At 45.2% G+C, this 18,029-nt stretch overlaps 1 protein-coding gene across 1 annotated transcript in view; it reads right to left on the reverse strand.

Moving 5' to 3' along the window:
* Positions 1-18,029, reverse strand: part of cntn2 (contactin 2) — a 344,973-nt gene that overhangs the window by 111,026 nt on the left and 215,918 nt on the right. Inside the window, 2 exon segments of the mRNA XM_034167507.1 lie at positions 7,756-7,990; positions 8,069-8,139. Of these exon segments, the coding sequence (XP_034023398.1) occupies positions 7,756-7,990; positions 8,069-8,139 (306 nt within the window).

Here is an 18,029-nt window from a genome sequence, read left to right on the forward strand (position 1 = left end):
TGGGACCACAGAACACAGAGAATGACCACAGAACACAGAGAACGACCAAAGAACACAGAGCGGCACCACAGAATACAGAGCACGACCACAGAACACAGAGCACGACCACAGAACGCTCAGCATGACCACAGAACACAGAGAACGACCACAGAAAACAGAGCATGACCACAGAACGCAGAGCATGACCACAGAACACAGAGAACGACCATAAAATGCACAGCACGACCACAGAACACAGAGTATGACCACCGAACACAGAACAGGACCACACAACACAGAGCGGGACCACAGAACACAAAGCGGGACCACAGAACACAGAGCGGGACCACAGAACACAGAGAACGACCACAGAACACAGAGAACGACCACACAACACAGAGCACGACCACACAACATAGAGCACGACCACAGAACACAGAGCATGACCACAGAACGCAGAGCACAACCACAGAACGCAGAGCACGACCACAGAACGCACAGCATGATCACAGAACACAGAGCATGACCACACAATGCACAGAACGACCACAGAACACAGAGACCGACCACAAAACGCACAGCACAACCACAGAACGCAGAGCACGACCACAGAACGCAGAGCATGACCACAGAACACAGAGCATGACCACAGAACGCAGAGCAGGATCACAGAATACAGAGCATGACCACACAACACAGAGCACGACCAAAGAACACAGAGAACGATCAAAGAACACAGAGCGGCACCACAGAATACAGAGCACGACCACAGAACACAGAGAACGACCCCAGAACGCACAGTATGATGACAAAACACAGAGAACGACCACAGAACACAGAGCATGACCACAGAACGCAGAGCACAACCACAGAACACAGAGCACGACCACAAAATGCACAGCATGACCACAGAACACAGAGAACGACCATAAAACGCACAGCACGACCACAGAACACAGGGCACGACCACAGAACACCGAGCATGACCACAGAATACAGAGAGCGACCACAAAATGCACAGCACGACCACAAAACACAGAGCACGACCACAGAACACAGAGAACAACCAAAGAACACAGAGCGGCACCACAGAATACAGAGCATGACCACAGAACACACAGCATGATGACAGAACACAGAGAATGACCACAAAACACAGAGCACGACCACAGAATGCAGAGCACAGCTTTGTTGTTTCAAGCTTCAAAGTGGAGCCGTTACAGCAGTGGTTGATTAGAGAGCAGCTGCAGGGTCTGTAATCAATGTAGAGAAATGATCATTTTCCCGACAAACACCCCCAACAAGGACCGAAGGACCGATAATGGAATCGTTAAGGAAAAAGGCTATTGATATTGGTGGATTGAATCATTTCTTAACAATAACTGAAAAGAACTGGTTCATAGTAACTATCCCTCGCTCCCCCCTGAAGAACTCTGGGGCCCCCCACAGTTTGAAAACCACTGTTCTAAAAAAAATACAAAAATCCTTTTGATGTGAATCTGAACATGACACAAATAAACATACAAAAACCATTAAAATCAGATTGATCACAAACTAGAAGAGCACGCAGAGCATGACCACAGAACACAGAGAACGACCACAGAACACAGAGCACGACCACAGAACACAGAGCACGACCACAGAACACAGAGTGGAACCACAGAACACACAGCACAACTACAGAACACAGAGCACAACCACAGAATACACAGCATGACCACAGAACACAGAGCACGACCACAGAACACAGAGTGGAACCACAGAACATAGAGCACGACCACAGAACACAGAGCACGACCACAGAACACAGAGCAGAACCACAGAACACAGAGCGCGACCACAGAACACAGAGCGGAACCACAGAACACAGAGCACAACCACAGAACACAGAGCACGACCACAGAACGCACAGCATGACCACAGAACACAGAGCACGACCACAGAATGTACAACCCAACCACAGAACGCACAGCACCACCACGGAACGCACAACATGACCACAGAACACAGAGCATGACCACAGAACACAGAGAATGAACACAGAACGCACAGCACGACCACACAATGCACAGCATGACCACAGAACACAGAGCACGACCACAGAATGTACAGCCCGACCACAGAACACAGAGCAGGACCACAGAATGCAGAGCACAACCACAGAACACAGGGCACGACCACAGAACACACAGCACGACCACAGAACACACAGCACGACCACAGAACACAGAGCGGGACCACAGAACTCAAAGTGGGACCACAGAACACAGTGGGGGACCACAGAACACAGAACGACCACAGAACACCGAGAACGACCAATGAACACAGAGCAGGACCACACAACAAAGGGCACGACCACAGAGCACGACCACAGAACACAGAGCATGACCACAGAACGCAGAGCGGGACCACAGAACACAGAGCATGACCACAGAACACAGAGCAGGACCACACAACACAGAGCACGACCACAGAACACAGAGAACGACCAAAGAACACAGAGCGGAACCACAGAACACAGAGCACAACCACAGAACACACAGCACGACCACAGAACACAGAGCCCAACACAGAATACACAGCATGACCACAGAACACAGAGAACGGCCACAAAACACATAGCACAACCACAGAACACAGAGAACGACCACAAAACACATAGCACGACCACACAACACAGAGCGGGACAACAGAACTCAAAGTGGGACCACAGAACACAGTGGGGGACCACAGAACACAGAACGACCACAGAACACCGAGAACGACCAATGAACACAGAGCAGGACCACACAACAAAGGGCACAACCACAGAACACAGAGCACGACCACAGAACACAGAGCATGACCACAGAACGCAGAGCCGGACCACAGAACACAGAGCATGACCACAGAAAACAGAGCAGGACCACACAACACAGAGCACGACCACAGAACACAGAGAACGACCAAAGAACACAGAGCGGAACCACAGAACACAGAGCACAACCACAGAACACACAGCACAACCACAGAACACAGAGCCCAACACAGAATACACAGCATGACCACAGAACACAGAGAACGGCCACAAAACACATAGCACGACCACAGAACACAGAGCATGACCACAGAAAGCAGAGAACGACCAGAGAATGCACAGCACGACCACAGAACAAACAGCATGACCACAGAAAACAGAGCAAAGACCACAGAAAACAGAGCAAGACCACAGAACACAGAGCACGACCACAGGACGCAGAGCGGGACCACAGAACGCAGAGTGGGACCACAGAACACAGAGCACGACCATAGAACGCAGAGCACGACGACAGAACAAAGAACAGGACCACACAACACACAGCGGAACCACAGAACTCAAAGTGGGACCACAGAACACAGAGCGGGACCACAGAACACAGAACACAGAGAACGACCCCAGAACGCACAGCATGATGACAGAACACAGAGAACCACCACAGAACACAGAGCATGACCACAGAACGCAGAGCACGACCACAGAACACACAGCATGACCACAGAACACAGAGAACAACCATAAAACGCACAGCACGACCACAGAACACAGAGCATGACCACAGAACGCACAGCATGACCACAGAACACAGAGAATGACCACAAAACACATAGCACGACCACAGAACACAGAGCATGACCACAGAATGCAGAGAACGACCACAGAATGCACAGCACGACCGCAGAACAGAGAACAGGACCACACAATACAAAGCGGGACCACAGAACTCAAAGTGGGACCACAGAACACAGTGGGGGACCACAGAACACAGAACGACCACAGAACGACCACAGAACACCGAGAACGACCAATGAACACAGAGCAGGACCACACAACAAAGGGCACGACCACAGAACACAGAGCATGACCACAGAACGCAGAGCGGGACCACAGAACACAGAGCATGACCACAGAACACAGAGCAGGACCACACAACACAGAGCACGACCACAGAACACAGAGAACGACCAAAGAACGCAGAGCGGAACCACAGAACACAGAGCACAACCACAGAACACACAGCACGACCACAGAACACAGAGCCCAACCACAGAATACACAGCACGACCACACAACACAGAGTGGGACCACAGAACACAGAGAATGACCACAGAACACAGAGAACGAACAAAGAACACAGAGCGGCACCACAGAATACAGAGCACGACCATAGAACACAGAGAACAACCCCAGAACACAGAGCACGACCACAGAACGAACAGCATGACCACAGAACACAGAGAACGACCACAGAAAACAGAGCATGACCACAGAACGCAGAGCATGACCACAGAACACAGAGAACGACCATAAAATGCACAGCACGACCACAGAACACAGAGTATGACCACCGAACACAGAACAGGACCACACAACACAGAGCGGGACCACAGAACACAAAGCGGGACCACAGAACACAGAGAACGACCACAGAACACAGAGAACGACCACACAACACAGAGAACGACCACACAACACAGAGCACGACCACACAACATAGAGCACGACCACAGAACACAGAGCATGACCACAGAACGCAGAGCACAACCACAGAACGCAGAGCACGACCACAAAACGCACAGCACAACCACAGAACGCAGAGCAGGATCACAGAACACAGAGCATGACCACACAATGCACAGAACGACCACAGAACACAGAGACCGACCACAAAACGCACAGCACAACCACAGAACGCAGAGCACGACCACAGAACGCAGAGCATGACCACAGAACGCAGAGCAGGATCACAGAATACAGAGCATGACCACACAACACAGAGCACGACCAAAGAACACAGAGAACGATCAAAGAACACAGAGCGGCACCACAGAATACAGAGCACGACCACAGAACACAGAGAACGACCCCAGAACGCACAGTATGATGACAAAACACAGAGAACGACCACAGAACACCGAGCATGACCACAGAACGCAGAGCACAACCACAGAACACAGAGCACGACCACAAAATGCACAGCATGACCACAGAACACAGAGAACGACCATAAAACGCACAGCACGACCACAGAACACAGGGCACGACCACAGAACACCGAGCATGACCACAGAATACAGAGAGCGACCACAAAATGCACAGCACGACCACAAAACACAGAGCACGACCACAGAACACAGAGAACAACCAAAGAACACAGAGCGGCACCACAGAATACAGAGCATGACCACAGAACACACAGCATGATGACAGAACACAGAGAATGACCACAAAACACAGAGCACGACCACAGAATGCAGAGCACAGCTTTGTTGTTTCAAGCTTCAAAGTGGAGCCGTTACAGCAGTGGTTGATTAGAGAGCAGCTGCAGGGTCTGTAATCAATGTAGAGAAATGATCATTTTCCCGACAAACACCCCCAACAAGGACCGAAGGACCGATAATGGAATCGTTAAGGAAAAAGGCTATTGATATTGGTGGATTGAATCATTTCTTAACAATAACTGAAAAGAACTGGTTCATAGTAACTATCCCTCGCTCCCCCCTGAAGAACTCTGGGGCCCCCCACAGTTTGAAAACCACTGTTCTAAAAAAAATACAAAAATCCTTTTGATGTGAATCTGAACATGACACAAATAAACATACAAAAACCATTAAAATCAGATTGATCACAAACTAGAAGAGCACGCAGAGCATGACCACAGAACACAGAGAACGACCACAGAACACAGAGCACGACCACAGAACACAGAGCACGACCACAGAACACAGAGTGGAACCACAGAACACACAGCACAACTACAGAACACAGAGCACAACCACAGAATACACAGCATGACCACAGAACACAGAGCACGACCACAGAACACAGAGTGGAACCACAGAACATAGAGCACGACCACAGAACACAGAGCACGACCACAGAACACAGAGCAGAACCACAGAACACAGAGCGCGACCACAGAACACAGAGCGGAACCACAGAACACAGAGCACAACCACAGAACACAGAGCACGACCACAGAACGCACAGCATGACCACAGAACACAGAGCACGACCACAGAATGTACAACCCAACCACAGAACGCACAGCACCACCACGGAACGCACAACATGACCACAGAACACAGAGCATGACCACAGAACACAGAGAATGAACACAGAACGCACAGCACGACCACACAATGCACAGCATGACCACAGAACACAGAGCACGACCACAGAATGTACAGCCCGACCACAGAACACAGAGCAGGACCACAGAATGCAGAGCACAACCACAGAACACAGGGCACGACCACAGAACACACAGCACGACCACAGAACACACAGCACGACCACAGAACACAGAGCACAACCACAGAACGCAGAGCACACCACAGAACGCATAGCATGACCACAGAACACACAGCATGACCACAGAAGGCAGAGCATGACCACAGAAGGCAGAGCACGACCACAGAACACAGAACCGGACCACACAACACAGAGTGGGACCATAGAACACAGAGAATGACCACAGAACACAGAGAATGACCACAGAACACAGAGAACGACCACAGAACATAGAGCACGACCACAGAGCACGATCACAGAACACAGAGCGGGACCACAGAACACAGAGCACGACCACAGAACGCAGAGTGGGACCACAGAACAAAGAGCACGACCACAGAACGCAGAGCACGACCACAGAACACAGAGCACGACCGCAGAACACAGAACGGGACCACAGAACACAGAGCAGGACCACAGAACACAGAGCAGGACCACACAACACAGAGCAGGACCACAGAACACAGAGCAGGAGCACAGAACACAGAGTACAACCACAGAACACAGAGCACGACCACAGAACACTCTGACAGCAGCTTTAGTGTTTGTGTGTGATATTTCTTTCAGCCAAAAAAGTCACCACCACCAACCACAACCTGTCCTGGCACGAGTCAGTCACCATATTAAACAGTTTTATAATTAAAGAAACAGGCTTTTCTGTGTGTGGCAGGAGCTTGGTAAAGGTCAAGGTTCTCTACTGTGAGGACCACAGGGTCCTGGGAACACAGGTACAGTCCCCACTGAGTTCCTGTCCCTTGTTAAAGTCGTCTCCAAGGGCAACTGTGTTAAAATGCGAGTTCCAAGTGGAGGAAATAGGTGCAACGTCTCCTGGGGAAAGTGCAGTCCTACAATCTAAAGCTGCACTCACACAGAAGGCGTGTGTGCGGTGCGTTCGTGCTTTACACACATACGCACCAGTGCCACCGACTCCCGGCGCAGCACTGCTGTTTCTTGAACAGTGTTTCATCACTTATATGAATAAAATCCATCCATTAGCCGGACCACAGAACCAATAACCAGAATATCACCACAGACACCCTCCTGGACCCTGCAAGGTTTCAAACTGTGAGCATGTCCATGAACTGGAGATGGGGACTGTTGTGACTTATTTACAGTTGTATGTTATGAGAATACAGTTTACATGATTATTAACTGAATTTAACATGACTGTACATTAATTACAATAAGGTACAGAGGAATGTATTCTGAGCATTGAATGATTTATTTTGGAAAACCAGAAATGTTTTATTGTGAAGGGTGCTCAACCGGAACCAGACAAGTTTTGTGATATCTTGACTTCCTTTTTTCCTTTGAAACGGCAAGTTTACTTCGCCTGTTTTCTTTTAATAAATGCTGAACTAAATGGTCAGCAAAGACATCTGAGCGTCCGTCATGGTTGCAGAAGCTTTCACTGCATAACCTTGTGACAGAGAGTTGGTTCTCCTTTCAAGGACAGAGTGACTCACCTTCTTCTGCAGAGTAAATCCCAGCAGTCTGGCTGAAGGGACCTTCTCCTCTGCGGTTGTAGGCTTTGATCTTCCCCTCGAAGGCCGTGTACGGCAGCAGGCTCTCGTTGTAGTGCACAAATCTTGATGACTCCACGTGGGGAATGCGGACCACTGTCCAAGAGCTTGTATCTTTTCTTCGAAATGCCAGGATGTAGCCAAAGCCATCTCCGTTTTGGTATTCCCTGGCCATGGGCTGGAGAAGTAGAGAACTGAGCTATGAACTGGGTTCTGGGTTTGAGGCCCCCCTGCTTACACACAGCCATCTACTCACCGTCCAGGTAATAATGAGTTCATTCCGGTCTCCTCCTCCTCCTCCAAGCCCACTGGGGGCCACCGTTGGAGCTGAAGACAAAAATGCAAACAGACAATGTGGTAAATTCCAAACATCACACTACCACCAATTAGAAAACTGCAACGTTCCAGCCACAGACGGAATGCAAATGTGCGTTTTTGTGAAGACAAACCTGTTGTCAACACAACAGGAACTTGCACCTGCAGGTGCTGTGGAGAGTGCATGTTGGTTGCAGAAATGATCACAGGCTGGCGCTCAGTCTGATACCTGCTGTCACGTCATCATAAATGTTTTGTTTTGATTTTGCTCAAAAGCATCAAGGTCATCGTTCACTTTGTTTTTCTTTTTAGTTTCTGTTTTGTTTCATTCTTTAATGTGCTCTGGACTCGCAGGCTTTTTGGTGATAGGAGACGTGCCGGCTCATTCGTCCACTTTTTCTCAATAATTTGTGAGTTTTTTCCTTTGTTCAGCGATCGCCGTGTGCCGTGTGACCGGCCTTTAGCGTCTGTTCCACTGCAGACACCACGACACAAAGACTGTCATGTTTTGATTCGTCAACATCATTTCATTTGATCATGTACAGGTGCATCTTAAAAAATTAGAATTTCATGAAAACGTTTATTTTCAAAATATTTCAGAAATTTACATTTTATGTATTTTCGACTCATTACATATAAACTAAAATTTAAACACTACCTTAAATTTGTCAAAAAGCCATTTTTTTTCCAAACTGAGTGCTGTAGTGTAACCAGCAGGACTCCACTGATGTGTTCAGTGAATTTGGTGACACACCTTCATTGAGTGTTTCTGGTGTCTTGTTTTTGCACTTTGTAGACGGTCCCCACACTTCCGGTTCTCACTTTGTAGACGGTCCCGACACTTCCGTTTCTCACTTTGTAGACAGTCCCTACACTTCCGTTTCTCACTTTGTAGACGGTCCCCGCACTTCCGTTTCTTACTTTGTAGACGGTCCCCGCACTTCCGGTTCTCACTTTGTAGACGGTCCCGACACTTCCGTTTCTCACTTTGTAGACAGTCCCTACACTTCCGTTTCTCACTTTGTAGACGGTCCCGACACTTCCGTTTCTCACTTTGTAGACAGTCCCTACACTTCCGTTTCTCACTTTGTAGACGGTCCCCGCACTTCCGTTTCTTACTTTGTAGACGGTCCCTACACTTCTGTTTCTCACTTTGTAGATGGTCCCTGCACTTCCGTTTGTCACTTTGTTGACGGTCCCTACACTGCCGTTTCTCACTTTGTAGACGGTCCCTGCACTTCCATTTCTCATCTGTCTGCTCAGAGGACGGCTCATACGGATAAAAATAAGGTTGCAGCTTGTTGTCTCCCTTCCTGAGGTGAGAAACTAGTGTTGTTTGTTTTTCTACAACGTTTCTCTTCATATTTATTGAGCCGTGAACTTTAAAGGTGTGAATATCTTTCTAACTTTTCCGGTGTGTCCGGCGGGGGTTTCTGTCCCCCCGGTTTGACGCCTTTGTTACCATTTGACAGGTGGACCATCCCAGTCAAACTCCCCACCTGCCGATGTCCCCGGAGACACTGAGTGCTTGACACCAGAGGCGGTTCACAGGCTATAGTGACCCCCCCCCCCCCCCAAAAAAAAACAAAAACATTTTTGCGGTAACAGGGTTTGCTATCAAGATTTTCTGCAGTACTTGATCCATAAACTACTTACATTTTGCGAGACCTGTGCTCCCGTCTCGTGGGATGGATTATCTCGGCAAAGATTACTAACACAGATTTAGACAGATTTGTGGACAATATCTGAGAGTCTTTTGTGTACGTAGAAAATGTTTTTGATCTTTGAGTTCAGCTCATGAAAACATTTATATTTTTGTTCAGTGTAATATTGTAATGGATTGGTAAAATAGTTTCATTTTCATTGGCTTAGTGGTTAGCTCTGCTGTCTCACAGCAAAAAGGTCATGGGATCGCTTCCCACCTGGGAACATTCTATGTGAATGTTCTCCCCATGTTTGTGTTTGGGTTCGCTCCCGCTGCTCCAGCTTCCTCCCACATCCAAAGACATGCAGGTTAGGTGACCGTAAGTTGACTGTAGGTGTGAGTTCACGTGTGTGTGTGTGTGTGTGTGTGTGTGAGTGTGTGTTGGTCCTGTGACAGACTGCAGCCTGTCCACGGTGCACTACGCCTCTCGCCCCTCTTACCCTTATATGGAAGAAAGAAGTTTAGAAAATGGAAAAAACTTCATTCTACATTTCCAGTCTGCAGCATATTCTGGAGAAGCTGATACGGGGCAATTCTGGACACGTAATGAGGCAAACAAATGAATAAATAAATGATTAAATAATAATGTTACCAGGTGATGCCAACAGGTGATTGCAATCATGATTTGGTACAAAAGCAGCACCCAGGAAAAGCTGATTCTGAGGAGCAAAGATGGACAGAGGCTGTCCAGTCTGACAACAAACGCCTTGACAGACAGACGCACCAGATTTGGCCAGCGTCTACATGGCATGACGCAGTCGCCTCGGTCAGATGCTCAAGTTGTTCTGGCCGCCAGGCTGCAAGAGGAGCGGCATTTGATGAAGTAACCCAAAGGGGGTGGGGCGAGGCATTTAACATTTTGAAGACTAAGCAAGATCTTTTAAAATGTATATAGTGCTTTTGTTTCATCTAGATTGGATTATTGCACTGTCCTATTTTCTGGTTTACCGCAGTCCAACATTAGGGGTCTCCAACTGGTTCAGAATGCTGCTGCCAGACGACTGACACGAAGCAGAAAGTTTGACCACATTACGCCCATTCTGGTATCTCTTTACTGGCTTTCTGTCTCTGTGAGAGCAGATTTTAAGGTTCTCCTACTAGCCTATAAAATGGTTCATGGATTGGCACCATCCTACCTGGCTGACTTAGTAAAACCCTACGTACCGGCCCAGGCCTTGCGCTCACAGGATGCAGGACTGTTTTGTGTTCCTAGTATGAATAAAAAATCTGTGGGGCCAAGAGCTTTCTCTTATGGGGCCCCTGTTCTCTGGTGCAGTCTTCCAACATCTATAAAGCAGTCAGATTTGGTGGACACTTTTAAAGCCATTTGATTGAAGATGCATCTGTTCTCCCTCTCATTTAGGGACTATATTTGTCATTATGCTTTTTATTTCTTTTAATATTTAATATTTCTTTTACTCTTTTAATTGTGTTTTTTAAATGTGCTTTTTTTTAAACATATATTTATTGAGATTTCTAAAGTTAATACAACAATATTCAACAATTAGAACAACATCAACACTTGGCACAAATAAAAACACTTGGAATAAATAAAGGAGAGATCGAAGCATTAATGATACCGAAAAAAAAAAAATAATAATAATACACTCCCAACCAAAAACCAGCCAGCCTCCATTATCCCATTATCCCACTGCCTCCCCCACATCTCCACTCTTTAACAGTTGCAGAAATAAATTCCAAATATCATGTAATTCAGACATTCTCTTTCCAGTGATATAGGTCATTTTTTTCAAGAGCCAAACTTGATGTAAGTTATTTAACCAATGGTCAATTGAGGTGCAACCAACATTCTTCCAACACAATGCAATCCAACGTTTGACCTGTAATAAACATAGGTCAACCATTTTTCTTTCCTTACAAGATAAAGTGCAGTCTTCTGGATACATGCCTAAGATACATAACTTAGGGCATAAAGGCATAGGAGAAGATGTGATCCGAGAGACATACCTTAACACAGAGATCCCAGATTTTTGAATCTCTTCACAATTCCATAAACAGTGATATAATGTACCCTTGTATTTGTTGCACTTATAGATTTGGAATATTGAGATCAAATTTATTTAATTGATATAAATTCACATTATCCAATTAAACTGTAACATTCTCAATCGAGTGTTGATAGTTTGGGTGTGTGTTTTTAAGCATATTTTACTCCATTCAGGAAGTGAAATATCCTCTTGTAAATCATGCATCCATTCTTGTCTCTTACTTTCAGAATTCTCCTTATGATTTTGAACCACCATGTTATAAAACTGGGAGACCAGATTTTTACCAAAACAATTTTTCGTAACCTGTGTTTCTAAGACAGAATAAAAGTGTTGTGTGGGCTGCTGAAGAGGAGGTACTGCTGGCCCACCACCACCAGAGGGCACCCTGCCTGGAGTGCGGGCTCCAGGCACCAGAGGGCGCTGCCGCCTCACAGGAGCAGCCGGGGTGACAGCTGACACTCATCACCTGTGACAGCTGTCACCACTCATCTGATCTGCATCGGTATATCAGCAAGACGTCATCTCCACCTCTTTGCCGAGATATCGTTCTACCTGAAAGGTAATATCCTCAGCCTGACTGCTTGATAGAAAGCCTTTTTTTGTGATTTTTGTGAGTGATAACAGACTTTTTCTCCAACGAGAGGTGGAGGTAGCTTCCCTGCCGTGCAGATTGCTGGGTGCAGACGCACCCACGTTTAATTGTGTTTTTGTTCCTCGCCAGCAGTACCAGGTCCGACACGCGGAGGCAGTGGCCACTTGGGAGTTCGGGACTTGGCGGCTCCAGTATTCCCGGGGTCTGGTGGCGGAGGAAATCGTGTGGTTCCGGTTCTGCTTTGGACAGGCGTCTCCTATCTTCGAGCCTGCCCACATGACACCTTGTAATTTGACCTTTGATCTATTGTGTAATCTGTTGTGTTTGTTGTGCACGTTCGCAACAGTAAAGTGTTGTTATTTGACCTATTCCATTGTCCGTTCATTTGCGCCCCCTGTTGTGGGTCCGTGTACTTACACTTTCCCAACAAAAAGAGTCAGAATAAAACTTCTAAGTTGTAAATATTTAAAGAGGTGTTTCTGTGGTATATCAAACTTTGCCTGTAACTTAGTGAATGACATAAGAGTATCGACCTCATATACATCCTGTAGTCTTACTATGCCTTTGTTCCACCATGCTTTAAAGCGGTCATTACCCCAGATTGGTGAGAAACAGGACCACCCAGGGGAGTCATTGAACATTTTTTGTACTTCATACCAAACAACAATTGTGTTTTTTACAAAAGGATTACTGGTATTTTTCTTTAAGGTTTTAAGAGATGCTTAGTATAGAAAGCTATTCAGTGACAACCCTTTACAGGACAGTTTTTCAATTTCTAGCCATGGCATGAAAACATCATCTGAAAACTAAAACATTGTAGCTCTCAGCTGAGCAGCCCAAAAATACCATTCTAGATTTGGCAACTGTAGCCCAGCCCTATTATAAGGTAAGTATAAGAGGGAGAGTCTGAGTCTTGGCTTCCTATTGTTCCAGATGAAATTAGAAAAAAGCTTTCTGGCTCTAGCAAAAAAAAAGAAGGAGGAGGGGCCAGCAGAATCGACTGAAAGATATATAAAAACTTAGGTAGTATAGACATCTTTATTATGTTAATTCTTGCCAGTATAGAAAGAGGCACTGTTGTCCATCTAGTGGTGTCTTCAGATATTTCTGCTATCGCAGGTTCATAATTGGCCGAACTAAGATTACTTATTTTAGGAGTAAATCTGATGCCCAAGTATTTAAATCCTTCTGTGGCATTTACAAAAGCGTGGGGTACGATTGGTTTCTTCCTCTCATTTGCATTTAAAAACATAATAGATGACTTTTCTTTATTCACTTTAAACCCAGAGAAATTACCAAATTGACCAAGCAACTTTAAGAGAGATGGTACCGATTCTGCAAGATGTAATAAAAATACAACAGTATCATCAGCGTACATTGCTGTGTTGTGTACCATATCTCCTGTCTTAATGCCATGAATTGAGGGGTGAGATCTAATTGCTATTGCTAATGGTTCCATGGCTATTACAAAAAGAAGAGGAGAGATTGGTGACCCTTGTCTTGTGCTGCGAAATAACTTGAAAGGCTGAGAGATGAGATTATTAGTAGATATCATTGCAGAACAATCAGCAAGTAAAATTTTGACCCATTTACAAAAGTTCTCACCAAATCCAAAACGCTTAAGCACCTCGAGTAGATATGGCCATTCGACCTGGTCGAACGCCTTCTCTGTGTCGAGTAATAGGATTGCAGTATCTGGAGACTCTTCACACTTGTGGTGTTGTGAAAGTGTAGTGACATGGACCCACAACAGGGGGCGTTAATGAACAGACAATGGATAAGCCAAAAAGTAACAATTTAATGTTGTGAATCTCACAACGAAATACAGACAATAACAGAGGATGAGGATGGTCAATCATACACAAGGTGATGTGTGGGCAGGCTCGAAGATAGAAGACGTCTGGCCAAAGAAGAGCCAGATCCCACACAGTTTCCACCGCCAACGGATCTGAAGAACACCGGAGCCGCCAAGCCCTGCGTCCCAGGTGGCCACCGTCTTCAGCAGTCAGACACGGTACTGCTGGCAGAAACACAAACAGTTAATGGTGGGTGTGTGAATACACACCCAGCAACCTTTCCGTGCTTAATTCCTCCAGGAGGGAAAACCTCCACCTCCAGATACAGAATCACCCATGCAGCTCCTGTCATTCACTTCCCTGGAAGGAGTGAGAGGCGAAGACGTCGCGCTCACACTATCCACCAATCCAGCTTCAGACTGTATCCACAGGAAAACGGCTGCACACAGAACAATATTTAGTCTCAGTAATTACCTGAGGACCTGAGGTCTTCGGACCTGGGCCTATTGGTTGTGCTTAGGACAAGACTGAAGAGCAGGGGAGACTGTGCTTTCGAGGTGGTGGCACCTAAAATGTGGAATGCATTGCCTTTGGACCTACGCTCCGTGGACTCTGTTGAAACATTTAAAGTGAAGCTAAAGACCCTTTTGTATAGGCTGGCTTTTACCTAGTTTTTATGGTTTTATGTTTCTGCTGTTTTTAATTTCTCTGTTCTTATATGAAGCACTTTGTGATTTCTATCTTGAAAGGTGCTATATAAATAAACCTTACTTACTTACTTACTTACCGCAGAGAAAGTTACCTGAGTGGTAGCTGATTTCTCGGCGGGGAGGTGGAGTTGCAGTCCGGCTTTTATGGATGATGTGGTTGATGAGTGACAGCTGGTGTTGATGATGAGTGACAGCTGTCACTCCCAGTGGTTCTGACGCCCTCTCGTGCTTGAAGCCCGCACTTCAAGCAGGGCACCATCTGGTGGTGGTGGGCCAGCAGTACCTCCTCTTCAGCGGCCCACACAACATGTGGATTATATTAAGAACTCTTCTCACATTATAGAACCCCTGGCGGTTTTGTACAAAACCATTCTGGTCTCCATGTATAATGGCTGGTAGAACCCTTCTCAAGTCTCATAGCTAGAGCCTGAGCTATAATCTTTGTGTCAGAGTTTAAAAGTGATATAGGTCTGTAAGAATTGCGTTCGGTTGACACTTTGCCTGGTTTTAGAATAAGAGTGATCAGCGCACACCGTAATGAGGTGGGGAGGCAACCTGTTTTAAAGGATTCCAAATAAACATCTAACAGTGGGACTACTAATTTTGCTTTAAATAATTTAAAAATAACTATCGGAAGCCCATCTGGGCCCGGAGCCTTTCCTCCTCTCATGTTTGTAATGGCATCAGAGATGTCATTTCAATTTAATTCCCTCTCCAATTCAGTTTTTGTATCTTCTGAAATACAGGGAATGACAAATCCATCCAAGAAGCTGTTTTGATTTACCAAATCTAATGAGCTGTTAGAATTATAAAAGGTTTTATAATATGAAACAAAGGTGTCATTAATTTCGGAGGGATCTGTAGACAATTCTCCTTGTTCATTCTTAATTATATTGATAGCTCTGTCTGATTCAAGCTTCTTTATCTGCCAAGCTAGCAATTTACCTGGCTTTTCACCCTGATCATAAAAGACTTGTTACAGTCTTATTAGACCATCTTCAGCCTTAGCGACGGAAAGCTCCTCATATTTTGCTTCGAGGGTCAATAATTCCTGTTTTTTGTGTTGAATCGTCTATAATAACCTCTCTCTCTAATTCTCTGATTTTGAACATAGTAACATCTTTTAGTTGTTGGAAAACCTGTGTGCTGTATTGGGACGAGACCACCAACATGTAACATGTTGTGAAAAATACAGAGAGAAAGAGGGGAGAAAAAAGGGGGAGGAGTAAACATAACACTTAAATTCTGCCATAAACAAAACCCCTTAGCTGTCAACCTGAACTGGACAGCCTGATGACCTTCCCCACCCTCCCCCTGACCTTGGGGTGCAAGTAAGTGCACACACTGACCCAATGTAAAACAAGGGAGCAGTTATAAACCAAACCGAGCCAAAATTATAACAGAACAAAACAGGCCAAGTGTGGCCCTGGCAAAAATGATATAATCTGCACAAACAGTAGACTAACTAACTAACAAACATACATACGTATATATATATATATATATATATATATATATATATATATATATATATATATATATATATATATATATATATATATATATATATATATATATATATATATATATATGTATGGAAACAATGATGTTCACAAAACAGAAAGGTCTCAGAAAGAAAAAGCATCAGAAATTTATATGTGTGTTACTGGTCCCTAAAGCCAGCAATCACAGATTTGAGTTCTCAGTGTTCTGTAACCCTTGGATAAATTTTTCAGCATCTGCTGGAGTTTTAAACTCACGTGTTTGTCCATTAGAAGACACTCGTAGCTTTGCTGAGTAGATTATTCCGCAGCGTATGTTCATCGATTTCAGCTGTTGTTTTACTCGGTCAAAACCCCTCCTGCGTTGCTGGAACTCTGATGAAAGATTCAGAGCCATAACCACGCCCTTTAATTGTGCTTTTTAATCTTTTAATTCATTTTAATTTGTTTTTGGCTTGTTTTGTGTGAAGTGCCTTGGGGCGATGCTGTCGTGAGTTGGTGCTCTACAAATTGAATAAACTGAACTGAAATTGAATTAAATTGATATAGTTTTCAAAACTTAAAAACACATTTATCTAAGATGTTACAATAATGATATGATCACGGTTTCTTATCAAATATTTTTAACGATGTGTATACAAAGATTCAAGGGGCCTGAGGGAGTTGAGACACGTGAGGAACCAGCTGGTTAGACAGTATTCAGTGTGACTGAAGATCATTGAGGAACGTCCTGGTTGCGTTCTTCCTCATCAGGCTGTGCCTGATATGCTTAAAATTATACACGCCACCGTTTTGACCTGACTCTGAAAGGCCAAGGTAGAATCAAGTATAACTCTAAGATATTTAAACTCATAAACCAACTCCAATTTATTACCATTTAAGAAAATGCCTGAATGCATTAAATTTAAAGATCATTTAGTGAACATCATACTGACCGTCTGTTTTTTAGTTCAACAGGAGACATGATTTAGTGAGCCAAACCTAGACATCGGATAAAGTGAATGCCAAAATGCCTGAGTGCATCATCCATGTACATCTGTGTATGAATAATTGGGCAGGAGTAGGGTAGAGAGTTATTGTATAAAGAAAATAAAATTTGGCCAAGAACTGACCCTTGAGGAATGCCTACAGGGCATTTCACACTATCGACAGTCACAAATTGAGCCTGTTAGATAAATATGATTGAAACCAGGAGATTGCATGTGAGAAGAAGTTCAAATCAGTTAACCCAGATAATAAAACTCGATGAGCTACAGTGTCGAATGCTCTCTTTACTTCAATAAAGCAACAATGCCTGTGCCCCAACACAATGCCTGTGCCCCAACACAGGCATTCTTACCTCTCCATAAGAACACACAGAGCCGGCTCAGTGGAGTGATGAGTCTGAAAACCAAATTGCATGGGATGTATGGAAGAATGACAACTATTAAGATGCTCCATAAGTAGTTGGGCAACCCATTAATCAGCTATTTTGGATATGACTGGCAGAATAGAAATTGGCCTGTTGTTATTTACAGTAGTGTTCAGAATAATAGTAGTGCTATGTGACTAAAAAGATTAATCCAGGTTTTGAGTATATTTCTTATTG

The sequence above is a fragment of the Thalassophryne amazonica genome, chromosome 3 (assembly GCF_902500255.1).
Source record: "Thalassophryne amazonica chromosome 3, fThaAma1.1, whole genome shotgun sequence".
Lineage (NCBI taxonomy): Eukaryota > Metazoa > Chordata > Actinopteri > Batrachoidiformes > Batrachoididae > Thalassophryne > Thalassophryne amazonica.